General features: G+C 35.4%; 1 protein-coding gene across 8 annotated transcripts in view; it reads right to left on the reverse strand.

Moving 5' to 3' along the window:
• The window catches only part of DLG1 (discs, large homolog 1 (Drosophila)), a 291,014-nt gene that overhangs the window by 128,382 nt on the left and 146,338 nt on the right, over window positions 1-16,294 (reverse strand). For 5 of the 8 annotated variants that reach the window (XM_011961193.1, XM_011961194.1, XM_011961191.1 and 2 more), the window contains 2 exons: window positions 13,720-13,818; window positions 1,780-1,833 (listed from right to left, as the gene is read on the reverse strand). In XM_011961193.1, coding sequence (XP_011816583.1) covers window positions 1,780-1,833; window positions 13,720-13,818 — 153 coding nt within the window. The remainder of the gene's footprint in view (window positions 1-1,779; window positions 1,834-13,719; window positions 13,819-16,294) is intronic. The other 3 variants (XM_011961195.1, XM_011961198.1, XM_011961197.1) reach the window with 1 other exon arrangement.

The following is a 16,294-nucleotide window of genomic DNA, read 5'->3' on the forward strand; positions in this document are numbered from 1 at the left end:
TTGCCAATGACATGATCCTGTATATAGAAAATTCAAACTACATAACTACTAGAGGTAACAAATGAGTTCAGCAAGGTTGTGGGATCAAAGATAAACACCTAAAAGGCAACTGTATTTCCAAATGCTAGCAATAAAAATTCCAAAAATAAACAAAACAATTCCATTCATAACAGCATCAAAAGAATAAAATACTCGCTGGGCATGGCTCACCCCTGTAATCCCAGCACTTTGGGAGGCTGAGGCAGGTTGGATGACTTGAGCTCAGGAGTTCGAGATCAACCTGGGCAACATGGTAAAACCCTATCTCTACCTAAAATACAAAAAAAAATTGTGGTGGCACGTGTCTGTGTTCCCAACTACTTGGGAGGCTGAGGTGGGAGGATCATCTTGAGCTTGGGAGGTGGAGGCTGCAGTGAGCTGAGATTGTCCCAACAACACTCCAGCCTGGGTGACAGAGTGAAACTCTGTCTCAAAAAAAAAAAAAAAAAGGGAGAGGAGCGAGAGAATACTTACAAATAAATTTAACAAAAGAACTCCAAGATTTGTACACAGAAAACTGCAAAACATTATTGAAAGGAATTACAAAAATACACCCATATATTTACAGTTAACGGATTCTCTATATGGTTGCCAAGGCCATTCAATGTGGAAAGAAGAGTCTTTTCAACAGTGATGCTATCCACACACAAAAGAAAGAAGTTGGACTTCTACTTCACATTACAACTCAAAATGAATCAAAGACCAAAATGTAAAATCAAAACCATAAAACTCTTAGAAGAAAACTTAAGTATAAGTCTTTATGATGTTGGATTATGCAATGGCTTCTCAGGTACAATACAAAAAGTTACAAAAGAAAAAATATTTTAAAAAGCATTGATTTTTAGACTCAATCATTATCGTGAAATTGCATTTTCTAAAGTTTCATCCACTTATACTTCAACAGAAATGTATCAGTATATTTTTACCCCATACTCTCACCAGCAGAATGTACTGATAAACTTTTTGATCTTTTGGTAACATAATGTTTAAAATGTATTAACTGTTTTAATTTGCATTTGTTATTATTCACCTTTTTCTACTTTTTTACCTTAACAAATTATGTTGAGATATTCACATACCATAAAATCTACATTTTTAAAGTATGCAATTCAGTGGTTTCTAGTTTATTCACGGAGTTGTGCCATCATCATTACTTTCTAATTCCAGAACATCCTTATTGCCACATAAACAAACTGTATCTATTAGCAGTCACTCCCCATTCTGCCTACACCCACCACCTGGCAACTGCTAATCTACTTTCGGTAAGTATGGATTTATCTATTCTGGACCTTTCATATAATAAAATTACGCGACAAGTAGGCTTTCGTCCCTGATCAATTTAAAACGACAAAGTTATAACTAATTATTTTAGTATATCTGAATGCACAAAAAAACCTGGTTACTAAAAATCCAGTCATTCAATTAGACTTCTAAAATGATTTAAATATATGGTGCTGTGTAAGTGACCAATGGTTAGAGACAACCTTTTGTGAAAGTTAGCCATCATAATTTCAAAATTAAACTATAAATTTCTATTTAAAAATTTCTGCTTTACATAAGAAAAAAAAAAAACAAAGGAGGACATATTATTTCATTTACTATAGCTATTACAGCTATAGTATAGTGGTAGGACATCTTAAGAGAAATGTATTAGAGAAAATGCCATGGTCTTCGTATTTGTATGAAAAACGGAACAGGAAAGGCAGAATTACTTAAACGTGGTGAGGAAACGGAACTTACATAAGTTGGTGTTTCCAAGCTCTCTGTGTTGACCAGGACTGGAGGAGGATTTGCCTTAAAAAAAGTTGTAAACGTGTTAGCTTAACAAGAAAATAAAAACATTACATGTTAATGTTCACAATGTTAGAAGCACATGAAAGACTTGCTATTTCTTAAGTTATAATCTTATATGAGCTTTTTGTATGTTAAATAATATATCCTTTTTCCAGCCCCAAACAGAAAAAATTATGTATAAGCAGTTAAAATAGGTTTGCTTTTAAGAAATAAATTGTTATTTCTGCTAAAACAGTCATGATTTTCTTAAGTTTTACACAGATCACCATAGCCTTCTCATAAAATCCATGAATATTCTTTAGTGTAACCAACAACTCTTCCTAGGTTGCTCAGAAATCATTGTTTTCTATTCCCAAGGATACCATAAAGATTTCAATCATTTCATCACTCAGGAAAAAATTCTTCCCACAGTGAAGTATTTTTATACGGGGGGGGGGGGGAAGTCTATCACAGAAATTAATTGTAAACTTTTAGAAAACTAAAAATACACTCTTAATGTAAAAACCCCTGATTATTTTCAGCAGCAATGATAGCTTTCCACTGTTATTCTAGACCGCTCACAGAATTAACAGTGATTTATTACGGCAAGAAAAATAAGCAGAATAACACACACCTAGTTAAGTTTGGACTGAAAAAAGTCTTGGTTTTCTGGTTAGGTTAGAAATTATGATGTATACGAAACTAAAGAATAAAATGCAATTCATACCAAATGAAAAATATAAGGCCGGGCGCGGTGGCTCAAGCCTGTAATCCCAGCACTTTGGGAGGCCGAGACGGGCGGATCACGAGGTCAGGAGATCCAGACCATCCTGGCTAACACGGTGAAACCCTGTCTCTACTAAAAATTCCAAAAAACTAGCCGGGCGAGGTGGCGGGCACCTGTGGTCCCAGCTACTCGGGAGGCTGAGGCAGGAGAATGGCGTAAAACCCGGGAGGCAGAGCTTGCAGTGAGCTGAGATGCGGCCTCTGCACTCCAGCCCGGGCGACAGAGCGAGACTCCGTCTCAAAAAAAAAGAAAACTATATTAAAAAACTGATGTAATTCCCCTCAAATTTCTTTCTTCTGCATATTTAGTTATAAAAGTATTAAGTCAAATAACAGTTTCAGAGAATAAAAAAGATGACTATCATTTCAACAAACTTTAGAAGATATGCTTAAAAACATTAATAGTTCTACTTAATTAACTAAAGAATTATACATAAAAGCTGTATAAAAGAACATTATTACACAAAATAACCTCTTTCTTCCAAATATATAGGCTTTTAATAATGGTGAATATTCAAAGTTCAAATAACACATTATTTTCAGCACAGTGCTATGATAAAATGCTTACACAACCCAGTTTCATGGTTAAAAAATTACACAGTATGCATTTGGGCTATATCAAGCAGTAAGTTAAAAATGGGCAGCTAATACTTCATTACATGTAAACATAAAATTAAATATAACACTTCATGTTTAGCCCTACCATTGAATAACAGTCTACCTTTGAATAATTCAGCCAAAGCCCACTTAACAAATAAAAATCGTACTTATAAAATTGCTATTTAAGCAGTTACTCAACTTACAGACATTTGAGATTTTATGAATATTTCAAATTACTTATTTCCCAATGGCATATTGAGATTACTCAACATAACATTTTACTTTGCTAAAAAAATTAATACTACAACTTCACTTTATTCTGCTTAAGCAATTACAGAAGAAGAGGGCAAGAAAGAATAGGATATTTAAAGTTACAAAAGAAATTACATTTTAAAAACACTATGGCAAGAAAGTCTTTTGGTCCTTCTGCCGATTTTTTAACCAAACATGCAGTGGAGAAAGTTGTTTTGCATCAAAATCTGATTTATACCTAATTATTATAATGTTAGCTGCTTATCAGACCCAACCCATCATCACTGCATAGAAGTTACCTTTTCATTCTATTCATTTAGAAGGTATTGCCAATGTTGAAATACATATAAACAAAATGACATAAGATGTTTTATTTACTTCAAAATAAAACAATGGAGAGCTGGGAGCAGGAGGGGCTATGGATCAAACAGAAGTACACAAGTTGATTGCTGTAGCTGGTGATGGGTACACATAGAGTTAATTGTACTATTATTTCTACATTTGAGTATTTTTGAGATTTTGCATAATAAAAAGTAGACCAAAAAATCACTTTGAGTCAAGTACTCAGTTTTAAAGCAGTTAATAGCTAAAGTAGTTGTGAAATAATCTGGGTCAGGGTTGGTATTAAGATACTGGCATTCAGGCCAAGCACGGCGGCTCATGCCTATAATCCTAGCACTTTGGGAGGCCAAGGCTGGTGGATCACTTGAAATCAGGAGTTTGGGGTAAGCAAAATTATGTTTCTTAAGCCTTATTACTGATGCTTGGGTCAAATTATTTAGGAACTTTTTAGTTCCTCCTTCTGGAATATCCTTGCCCTTATACTGCCTCTACCCCCAATCTCTAAGTGAATTATAGGGCTTCATTGTTGTCCAAGTTGGAAATATACACAATGGTATATAAATTTTAGTAACAGACTAAGCATTTCTATAGCTTCCTATGGTTTGCAACATATTTTCTTTTATATTACTTCTCTAGAGCCTCACACAGTCACCGTGGGTAAAGACAGGTGTTGCTATCTTTTCACAGATGGAGAAAATGAATTTCAATAATAATTGTGATTTACCTATACTCAAATGTCACTGAGTGGTAGAGGGAGGTATAGAGAGACCTAGAACCAGGTCTGAGATTACAGGGTCACTTGAACCAAGGTGCAATGAAGGGTTTTTCTTCATTTGAAATAATTTCACGTAGACGCTAAGTCTTTTAGTTGTAGTTGTCTGATTTTCCACGTTACCTGTTCTACTACCTGCTGTCTTGGTTAAGGATCCCAAAGTCTTTTTTTTTTTTTTTTTTTTTTTTAGACAGAGTCTTGCTCTGTCGCCCAGGGTAGGATTTTTTAAGTCAGGTTTATTGGCTGAGCACATGGCTCACCCAAATTTTATCATTCTATTTCATTAACAAAGGATCTTGTAGTGTTTGCTGCTGTAACAGACTGAAGCAAACTTACAAAGTTTCAGAGGGCAATATTACATTTTTAAAAATTGTGTTAAAATAAATTCTAAGATCCAATTATTTTAAAACAGGTCAAAATAGTTTAGAAAATGCACTTTTACAATGTGCATTGTATTTCTCCTTCTCAGCACTGATCAAAGTTTCATTATGTTATTTGTCTAATGTTTCTTCCTCCTCTACTCAATGATAAACAAGTGCTTTACAAGTGCTTTTCCAATGCAGCACTCACAAACCCCAGAGAATACCTCTTAGACCCTAATTTGAGACACATTCAAAGTTAAATGCTATGACTGAGGTGATCACTGCAGGTTAAAACGATTGTAAAAACAAATGGGGTGGATTCTGGAAAGATGGTAGAGTAGGAAGCACCACGAATCTGTTTCTCCACCTTGAAAACAATTTCAGTGGCAGCATCTGTCTGATGTAAATATTTTGGAACCCGGAGTCTACTGAAGGCTTGCAACCTCCAGGTGAAGGCTTGGACAGTAAACTGTAGTTAATTTCAGTCACTTTCAGGTTTAGCACAGGAGCAGCTACCCATACTCTATCCCTCAGTCAACTGTGTGATGCTTGCACAAGTCATGGTGGGCAAAGAAAATCACGTTCTCCAAATATTGGAGATCTGTGCTCTAACTGCTGCGCTGCTTCTCATCACAAAGGTGCAAACAGGCTATGGATACTGCTGTTTCACCTCCTCCTCACTGTTGCAAACCCCACCCAAACCTCCCAGGCTGAACTGATTTCCAGGAGATTTAAAGAGCTGGAGCCTCCCCTTCCTACACACCAATTCAATTTTCTTTTTCCCCTTTTGGGAGCCAAACATTGAAGACCAGGACATTAAAAACCAACCACATACATGGAGGAAATTAGAAAGTCACTGTGCATGCCCAGGGGAAGGACAGGCTCAAAAAACACCTAAGAAGACCCTGCGTTTACACCTGAGGCTGATCTTTGACAGCCTCGAACAATCAGAAAAACAGTAACAACAAAAAAAGAAAATGCTGGAGAAGAAGGAGAATCTGATTTTCAGAGTCACCAAATTATTAAATTCAAGTGTGCTGTTTTCATGGGAAAAAGAAATCCCAAAGCATACAAATAAACAAGAATAAATGGCTTATTCAAAAAAGAAATACAAATCAACAGAAACTGTCCCTTAAAATAAAAGGCCAGGTGTGGTGGCTCACGCCTGTAATCCCAGTGCTTTGGGAGGCTGAGGCGGGCAAATCACGAAGTCAGGAGTCTGAGACCAGCCTGGCCAACATAGTGAAACCCTGTCTCTACTACAAATACAAAAAATTAGCTGGGTGTGGTGGCAGGCGCCTGTAATCCCAGCTACTTGGGAGGCTGAGGTAGGAGAATCACTTGAACCCAGAAGGCGGAGGTTGCAGTGAGCCAAGACCACGCCACTGTACTACAGCCTGTGCAACAGAGCAAGACTCCATCAAAAAACAAACAAACAAACAAACCCCAAAAACCTGATAGCAAATCTACTAGACAAAGACTTTCTTAAAGAATTAAAAGATGTGAACAAAAGCAAGAAAATGCTGTATGAACAAAATGGAAATACCAATAAGGAGAAATAAAAATTTATAAAATTCAGGAACTGAAAAGTACAATAACTGAAAATTCAGTAGAGGGATTCAAAAGCATATTTGAGCAGCTAAAAAAAATTAGTGAACATGAAGACAGGACAATGGAAAGTACTGAGTCTGAAGAACAGAAATGAAAAAGACTAAAGAAAAGTGAACAGAACCTATGGGACTCCATGAGACATCATCAAGCAGACTAATTAGTGCATTGTGGGAGCTGCATGAGAAATGAGAGATAAAAGAGTAGAACAAATATGTGAAGAAGTAATAGCCAAAACTTCTCAAATTTCATGAAAAACATGAATATAAACATCCAAGAAGCTCAATAAACAAGTAATGAAATCAAACAGACTCACACTGAGGCACATTATACTAGAACTGTCAAAGGACAAAAACAAAGGGAGATTTTTTGAAAGCAACAAGAGAAGTGACTTGTCACATACAACAAATCCTCAATGAGAATATCGGCAGACTTCACGTCAGACACTCTGGAGGTCATAAGGCAGTGGGTGGAAATAATGCTAAAATAAGAGGAAAAAGAAACCAAACCTGTCAACTAAAAATCCTGTATCCAGCAAGACAGTCCCTCAAAAGTAAGGGGGAAATTAAGATGTTCCCTGATGAACAAATGCTGAAGGAGTTTGTTATCACTAGAACTGTCCTGAAAGATGTGCTAAAGGTAGCAGTTCAGGTTGAAATGAAAGAAAACTAGACAGTAACTCAAAGTCATATGAAGAAATAAAGATCTCAATAAAGGCAAATACATAGGTAATAATAAACACTAGTTAGCAGTGTTGTAACAATGGTTGTGTAAATTCACTTTTGGTTTTCCACATGATTGAAGCGACTATATAACATTTCCATTTTTTTTTTTTTTAAATTTAGCCTACCCAGGCATGGTGGCTCACACCTGTGATCCCAGCAATTTAGGTGGCCGAGGCAGACAGAGATGGCTTGAGCCCAGGAGTTCAAGACCAGCCTGTGGAACATGGTGAAACCCCATCTCTACAAACAAAACAAAACAGCAGCAACAACAAAAATTAACCAGGTGTGGTGGGCACATGCCTGTAGTCATGGCTATTCAGGAGGCTGAGGCGAGAGAATTGATTGGGCCCAAGAGGTTGAGGCCGCAGTGAGCTGTAATGGCACCACTGCACTCCAGCCTGGGCTACAGAATGAGACCCTGCCTAGAAATAAATAAGCCTAATATTAATAAATAAAGTCAATATTAGTAAATAACGAAAATCAATTATTAGTTTAAAAGTTAACATTATAACTTTGTAACTTCATATTTTGTCTCCTATATAATTTAAGACACTAATGCATTAAAAATTATTAGTTTCTGGTTTTGGGCATACACTATATGAAGATGTAATTTTGTGACATCAACAATTGAAAGGGGTTGGGACAGAGCAGTTACAGGGGCAGAGGTTTTGTATATTATTGCAGTTAAGCTTGTATAAATTGAGATTAGAAGTGTCTAGGATGTCAAATGTAATCCCCTTGGTAACCACATAAAATACAACTAAAGAATAGACTCAAAGGAAATGAGAAAGTTAAATGTTTCACTACAAAAAATTAATCAAAGACCAAAGAAGACAGCAATGCAGGAAATGAGGAACAAAAAAGCTACAAGGCATATATATAAAGAAAACAAACAGCAAAATGACAAAAGTAAGTCCTTCCTTACCAATAATTACTTTAAAGGTAAATAAACTCTTCAATCAAAAGACAGAAATTGGCAGAATAAAATTTTTAAAATGTTCCAACTACAAGCTGTATACAAGAGACTCACTGTAAATCCAGACACAAATATGCTGAAAGTGAAGTATAGAAAGGGATATTCCATGCAAATAGTAACCAAAGGAGAGGAGTGGCTGTACTCATAACAGACAAAATAGACTTTAAATCCAAAAAAAGGTTATGAGACAACAAAGGTATTATATATTAATAAAAGGTTCAATATAGGAATATGTAACAATTACAAAAATTAACACATCTAATAGCAGACCATCAAAATGTAAGTAGCAAAAATGAGACAGAATTGAAGAAAGAAACGGTTCTACCATAATAGCTGGAGACTTCAATACCACATTCTCCATAATGGGCAGAACAACCAGACATATGATAAGTAAGGAAATAGAGGAGATGAACAAACACAATATACCAAAGAGACACAGAACTCTAACAACAGAACACACATTCTTCTCAAGTGCACATGGGAATAGAAGGAAACTATGTCAACTTAAGAAAAACCATATACAAAACCCCACAGTGAACATCATACTCAGTACTGAAAGCTTTTCCTCTAAGAAAGAAGGCAAGTATGTCTACTTTCACCACTTGTACTCAACGTGACCACTAGCTGAATAGTTGAAGTTGTAGTCAAAGCAATTGGACAAGAAAAATAAATAAAAGATATCCCAATTAGAAAGGAAGAAGCAAAATTACTTGTTCACAAATGATATGATTTTATATGTAAAACACCCTGAAGATTTTACACAAAAACTGTTAATAATTAAACCAATTAAGCAAAGTAGCAGGACACAAAGTCAATACACAAAAATCAGTTGTATTTCTTCTAACATTGAACAATCTAAAATGGAAATTAAGAAAACAATTGTTTATCACAGCATCAAAAAGAACAAATTTTCAGAACACTGAGCCTCCTAAATGCTAAAAAAAAAAAAAAAATTAACTTCATCAAGAAGGTAAAAAACTTGTAAAATGAAAACTATAAAACATTTATGAAAGAAATTAAGAAGACATTATGAAAGAAATTAAGAAATAAATGGGAAGGGATCTGTGGTCACAGATTAGAAGACTTATTATTATAAAAATGTCAATATTACCCAAAGCAATCTACAGACTTAATGCAATTCCTATCAAAATTCCAGTAGGGTTTTTAGAGAAATAGAATAACCCATCCTAAAAGTCACATAGAATTTCACGGTACCCTGAAAGTCAAAATGATAATGAAAAAGAAAAACAAAGGTGGCAGGCTAACACTTCCTGATTCCAAAACTTACTACAAAGTTACAGTAATAGAAACAGTCTGGTACTGGTGTGCAGATGGACATATAGAAGGGAATAAAGCAGAATCCAGAAATAATGCCATATACAATAATCAACCTAAAATGGATCATGATCTAAATGTAAAACCTAAAACTATAAAACTGTTAGAAGAAAATACAGGCTAAAAGTGAGACAATGGAACTGACAGTGATTACTTGGGTATGACACAAAGGTACAGGCAAAAAAAGGAAAAATAGGTAAGTCATATCTCTGACAAGACGTGAGACCCAGAACACACAAAGAACTCCTAAACCCCAACAATAATACCAAACACACTAATTAAAAAATGGTCAAGGAACTCATACATTTTCTCAAAGAAGACATACAAATGGACAATAAGCACATGAAAAGATGTGTCACTAATCATTATAGAGATGCAAATCAAAACTACAACGAGATGTCACCTCACACCCATTAGCCTGGCTACTATTAAGAAAACAAAATAAAAAGTGTTGGTGAGGATTTGGGGAAATTGGAATCCTTGTGCACTTTGGTGGAAACATAAAATGCTACAACCGGCTGGGTGCGCTGGCTCACACCTGTAACTCCAGCACTTTGGGAGGCTGAGGCGGGCGGATTATCTGAGGTCGGGAGTTCAAGACCAGCCTGACCAACATGGAGAAACCTTGTCTCTATTGAAAAAAAAAAAAAAATGACCGGGCATGGTGGCACATGCCTGTAATCCCAGCTACTCAGGAGGCTGAGGCAGGAGAATCACTTGAACCCAGGAGGTGGAGGTTGTGGTCAGCCAAGATCGCACCACTGCACTACAGCCTGGGCAACAAGAGTGAAACTCCGTTTCTAAAACAAAAAAAGGTCCAGAGGCAATATGATGCTCTGTTCTGGACATACCTCTAATGTAATTACTCTCACATTATGTGGGAGCTATCTGTTAAACTTGTCTCTTGCACAAACACCTAGTAGGCTCCTAGAGGACAAAGAATGTTCTATTCATCTTCAAAGCACATATTCAAATATCAAAAAAGACCATACACAAAAAATTAGCTCTAAAGCATTTTCAACAATATTTTAATTACATGATAACTTTTCAGAACTGATAGAAATAAAGGTTTAAAATATCTAGTTTTAAAGCAGAGTATTTACTCTAGGATGCAAATAAGCCTCTGGATTTAATAGGCTGGAATCACAGAGATTACGTGTTTACACTCCCAGTAAGAAGAACTAGTAACTGTTACCTACTCTGTACTCAGTTTCTATGTGGAGAAACTGAGGTTCTCAGAAGTTGAGTAATTTCCACACCATCACACATGTAGAGACAGGTGAAGCTAGGAAGTGGTGGAGTCAGGTATGACTATACTATAAAGTTCATGCTCTTTCTGCAATATTAAGCAGCCATTGAATATTATCTTTCTGTGCCATTCTGTACGATAAGCGTAATTCTGATTTGTAGAGGGCTTTCATAAAGTACAAACAATATGATCAATATGCAAGTACTCTGAAAAGTGTAAAAGTGTTCTATAAGTAATAAATAACTATATACTTTAAAAAAAGTTATTATCTATGTATCTTTCTAATTTGCCTAACTCTCAAATCCATTTTAAAGGAGTCAGGTTGGCGTTGCCCCCATTTTAACAGACAAAGGAGTAGAAAACTCAGACAGGGTAACTTGTTTGAGTGACAAAGATGGACTAGACTCTAAATCTTCTCTTCTGCCTTTATTTCTAATACATATTAATGTATCTAAATGTAAAGTAGTGGATCTTTTAAGAATACATATTCACTTAATATGTTGAAATTGGGTTATATGTTAGCATGGATTTTAAATTTTACTTAGAGACAGACATTTTAGTCCATTATTTTAATTTTATAATGTACTTGACTAATTAGGAACACACTTATTCTGGAAAATGAGGTCCACTCATTGGCTTCTCATATAACACAACAAAAATGGTAAAACTCTCTTTCATGAACTTCTGTAGCATATTTAAAACCTAAAGTGAAGCTATGCAGAATAAATAGGTCTTTTTTGTGTGTATCCTCCTCAAATATCCTCATTTAAACAAACAAACAAAACAAAACTTGTTCCTTAGTTTCCTTTCTCAGAGAAATATGAGTAAAATGAGAGAAATATGAGTAAATGAGAGAAATATGACTAAAAACATGAACAGCCAAGATTATGTGGCAGTACTTGATATGCATTAAGTATCCTCTCAATCACTGTAAAATACCTCAAGTTAGTACTCCTGTCTATCTTCAGTGTTACAGATGAGTAAACGGAAGTTCACTGTGGTTAAGTAAAGTGTGTAGCTACATAGGTTAAGTGGTAGGACTGGAATTCCAACCCCAGGTCATTCTGACTTCAAAACCTATATTTTTGTAAGACTATGCAAGATCTCAACAATTTTCAAATGTAGTGGGATGTTAAGTTAGGGATGCTTGGAGTCAATAAATGAGAGAATTCTGAATAGGAAAAGACAGGCTCCCAAACGAATATAAAGAGACTGGTACAAATTCTCAAAGGATTCCAGAAAACTATTTTAATGCCAAAAAATTGACTGAAGTGAGAAGAGTCAAATAAACTTTCAATTCTACCTAAAAAAAAAAAAACAAAAAAACTGTACTAATCAACTCTGTGTATTTGGAAAGATGTTACATTATTACGATGTTATAATAACCCTCAAACTGCTTGCTCAGAATTATATTTTATTTATAAATTCAATTTTTTCCTGCAATATGGAGACAGCATCCATTTGGATTCCTCTATTCATTGTTGGTTTTATGAGTTAATTTTTAATTATTTTCATAATCAAAAATTATATAGTAGTAATATTATTACAATGATTACAATTCAGTCTTATTACAGTAAGGCTGAAGTCATTGTAACATTGTAATTTTCCCTAGAATCCTTGGTTGTATGGATGTTCTTTTTTTTTTTTTTTTTTTTTTTGAGGCGGAGTCTCGCTCTGTCGCCCTGACTGGAGTGCAGTGGGCGGATCTCAGCTCACTGCAAGCTCCGCCTCCCGGGTTTACGCCATTCTCCTGCCTCAGCCTCCCGAGTAGCTGGGACTACAGGCGCCCGTCACCTCGCCCGGCTAGTTTTTTGTATTTTTTTAGTAGAGACGGGGTTTCACCGTGTTAGCCAGGATGGTCTCGATCTCCTGACCTCGTGATCCGCCCGCCTCGGCCTCCCAAAGTGCTGGGATTACAGGCTTGAGCCACCGCGCCCGGCCTGGATGTTCTTACTGACTTCACTTTTTAGGAGAGGGGAAGGGCACTGAGATGTGAATAATCACAGTTGATATATTTTTTTCCCCCATAGAGCTTATTTTGAAACTGTTTACACAGCAAACATAATATGTTTACCCAGATTTTATGCTACAGATCAATAATTGGCAAAAAAAACTATGGGTTCATTTATCTACACTTTAAATGAGATTGTGATCTTTCACACCAAAGATCTTTATTATTATTCTTAGTAATATTACCATTATTTTGACTTTGCATAACTGTTGGAAGGGCAGTTAATGTCTCAAGCCATCCCTTGGAAGTAGTAAGTCTTTGAAAAACTAAAAATGATTAGATTCTCTCATATTTGGCTATTTTTTTAAAACTGTTACATATAATTTTTTACAAGTAAAATTTTACAATAGATTTACATAAAAGTTGTGAAGATAGCACAGAGCATTCCCAAATAATCCAGATATGTTGGCTATTATTTTTACCTAATAAATGTCAAGTGTCTTAACTAATCAAATAACATAAGAACGAATATTTCCAAAGAAGATAAATATATAATAGGAAACAATGTGCTAAATAAAATGATACATCCGGTACAAAAATCAGGAGCACAATGATTTTTACTAACTTTAGAAGAATAGAGTTTTCTAAAGTAAAAATGTTTAAAAACTGTTTTAAGCAGATTCATAGGTACAAAGGCATGAAAACAAATCTAAGGTTCAATATTATGAAGTTCATAAAGTGTCCCATTTCACACACAACCTAATAAAATGGCAAATCTTGACTCCATTTATATTAAATCCGAAATGTTTAAGTCCCTAAAACTACTAACTGAAGTCCAAAGTACATTACCAAATTACAAAACACAGCTCAAACAGTTTTAAAAAAGAACATAAATGAAACATTAAAAGCAAATGAAATTTTTATAAAGAAAAAAGAAACTAATAAAAACCTGTGGTACGGTGGGTAAGATGACAGTACTCTCAGCAGGGACTGGCAGGACAGGGATCACAGGGACAGTGGGAGGAGAGGGAAGAACAGCTTCTGTTGGCTAAAAATCATCAATGACAAAAAATCAGGAAAAACACCAAAATAAAAGGGAAACACATAACAAAAAATTGTGCCATAAAGATAAATTATAGTTTTCAGAAATAACTATGCAACAGGTAAAATATTAATACATTACACTAATATAAATAACGAGAAAATATCCTTTAGAAATTGTTTTAGAAACAGTTACATCCCCAACAATTTTAATGATTCTGTAATAAAAATGAGTGACTACTCTTTAGATGCTTAAATGATAATAATAAACATTATCACTTACAATATTCCTTCCTTCTCTGGGAGATAAGACACTTGTTTCATAGACTGCAAAATATTTTTTCTAGTACTCAGAATACATTTGACTGCTTTCCTCTATGCATTCAGAAAACTAAAAGTAATTTTATTAGCCCAATCAGACAGACAAAGAGAGTTTACAAATCTGTGATACTAACTTCTATTATCAAGAACCGTAATAACCTGCCTCAACATGCCCGTAATTAATTCAACTAACATTGATTGTCTATTATATGCCAGACATATCCGGCAACAATGAAAATACAATGTAGAGAGAGCCCTGGTATAAATTAAACTAAGAAGTTTAACGTTTATCTGGCTTAAGTTATTTTTAAAAGGATGAAACTGGAACACAGGACAGCTGTTTTGTAATAAGACCCACTGGCTATATAAATAAAATACCTTATATATGTAAGGAAAACACTAAAATCAAGTAGATGAGGACAGCCTGCCTTCATAGGCCTTAAAACAGGAAGAACAAATTGTCAGACTAAAAACAAGGTTTATCTTCATTCATAAATACAAAATAAAATGGCAAATTTTTTTTGCCTATCAAATTAGTAAAATTAAGATTTATTAAAAATGGCGTCTCTTCAGCAACAGAGCTGAGACAATTGGATATCCACATGCAAAAGACGAAGGTCTATAGACCCCCATCTCAGATTATATATAAAAATTAACTCAAAATAGATTAACAACCTAAATATGAGATTTGAAAACATAAAACTCTTATAAGAGAACATAGGGTTAATCTTTGTGACCTTGGATTTGGTAATGGAGTCTTAGAAATCCTGTGACCAAAAAAAAAAAAAAAAAAAAAAAAAATCAATTAGACTCTATCAGAATTAAAATCTTTTGTGCACCAAAGGGCATTACCAAGAAAGTGAAAAGACAGCCTACACAATGGGAGAAAATGTTTGGAAATCATAATCTGATAAGGGTTTAATATCCAGAACATTTAAAGACTCTTACAACTCAACAACACAAAGAAAAACAACCCAATTAACGAAATGTGCAAAGAGCCTGAATAATTTCTGCAAAGATATACAAGTGGCCAATTAGCACATGAAAAGATGCTCAACATCATTAGTCAATAGGGTAATACAAATAAAAGCTATAATGAGAGATTATCTCACCACTACAATGGAAGTTTCTAACTAAAACAAAACAAAACAAAATCAAAGTAACAAGTAGTGGCAAGGATGTGGAGAAACTGGAACTCTGGTAAAATGCTGGTGGGAAATGTAAAATGGTACAGCTTCTGTGGAAAACTCTGGCAGTTTCTTAAAAACCAACCATAGAATCAGCATATGATCTAGCAATTGGGTAGGTAAATGTGCACTGGGAAGGCATATCCCCAAAAGTGAGAGCAAGGACTCAGACACCTGTATGCCAATGTTCAGTGCAGCATCACACACAACAGTCAAAAGGTGGAAAGAAACCAAGTGTCCATCAGGAGATGAACGGATAAACAAAATGTGATAATACACACATAATGGATATTATTCAGCCCTACAAAGGAATTTTTTTTTTTTTTTTTGAGACGGAGTCTCACTCTGTTGCCCAGGCTGGAGTGCAGTGGTGCAATCTCAGCTCACTATAACATCCGCCTCCCGGGTTCAAGCAATCCTCTGCCTCAGCCTCCCCAGTAGCTGGGATTACAGGCACCTGCCACCATGCCCTGCTAATTTTTTTGTATTTTTAGTAGACATGGGGTTTTACCATCTTAGCCAGGCTCGTCTTGAACTCCTGACCTTGTCAGCCACCCACCTTGGCCTCCCAAAGTGCTGAGATTACAGGCATGAGCCACCACGCCTGGCCCTAGGAATAAAATTCTTAATCATGCTAGAAGATGGATGAGCCTTTAAAACATTAAGTGAAATTAGCCAGACACAAAAGGATAAATATTGCATGATTCCACTTAAAAGGCTAGTAAGTTTTGTTATATATATTTTACCAATAAAAAAATACAATGAAAATATTCTAAAAAAGCTTTTAAAAATGCATGAAAACTGGTCCTCTCACACTGCTATCGGATATACAAATTCATGTAAGCTTTAGGAAGACTAATTTGTCAGTAAATATCTAGACCTTTAAAAATGTTTAAACTTGGCTGGGCGTAGTGGCTCACGCCTGTAATCCCAGCACCTTGGGAGGCTGGGGTGGGCAGATCACGAGGTCAGGAG

The sequence above is a fragment of the Colobus angolensis genome, unplaced genomic scaffold (assembly GCF_000951035.1).
Source record: "Colobus angolensis palliatus isolate OR3802 unplaced genomic scaffold, Cang.pa_1.0 Scaffold54, whole genome shotgun sequence".
Taxonomy (NCBI): Eukaryota; Metazoa; Chordata; class Mammalia; order Primates; family Cercopithecidae; genus Colobus; species Colobus angolensis.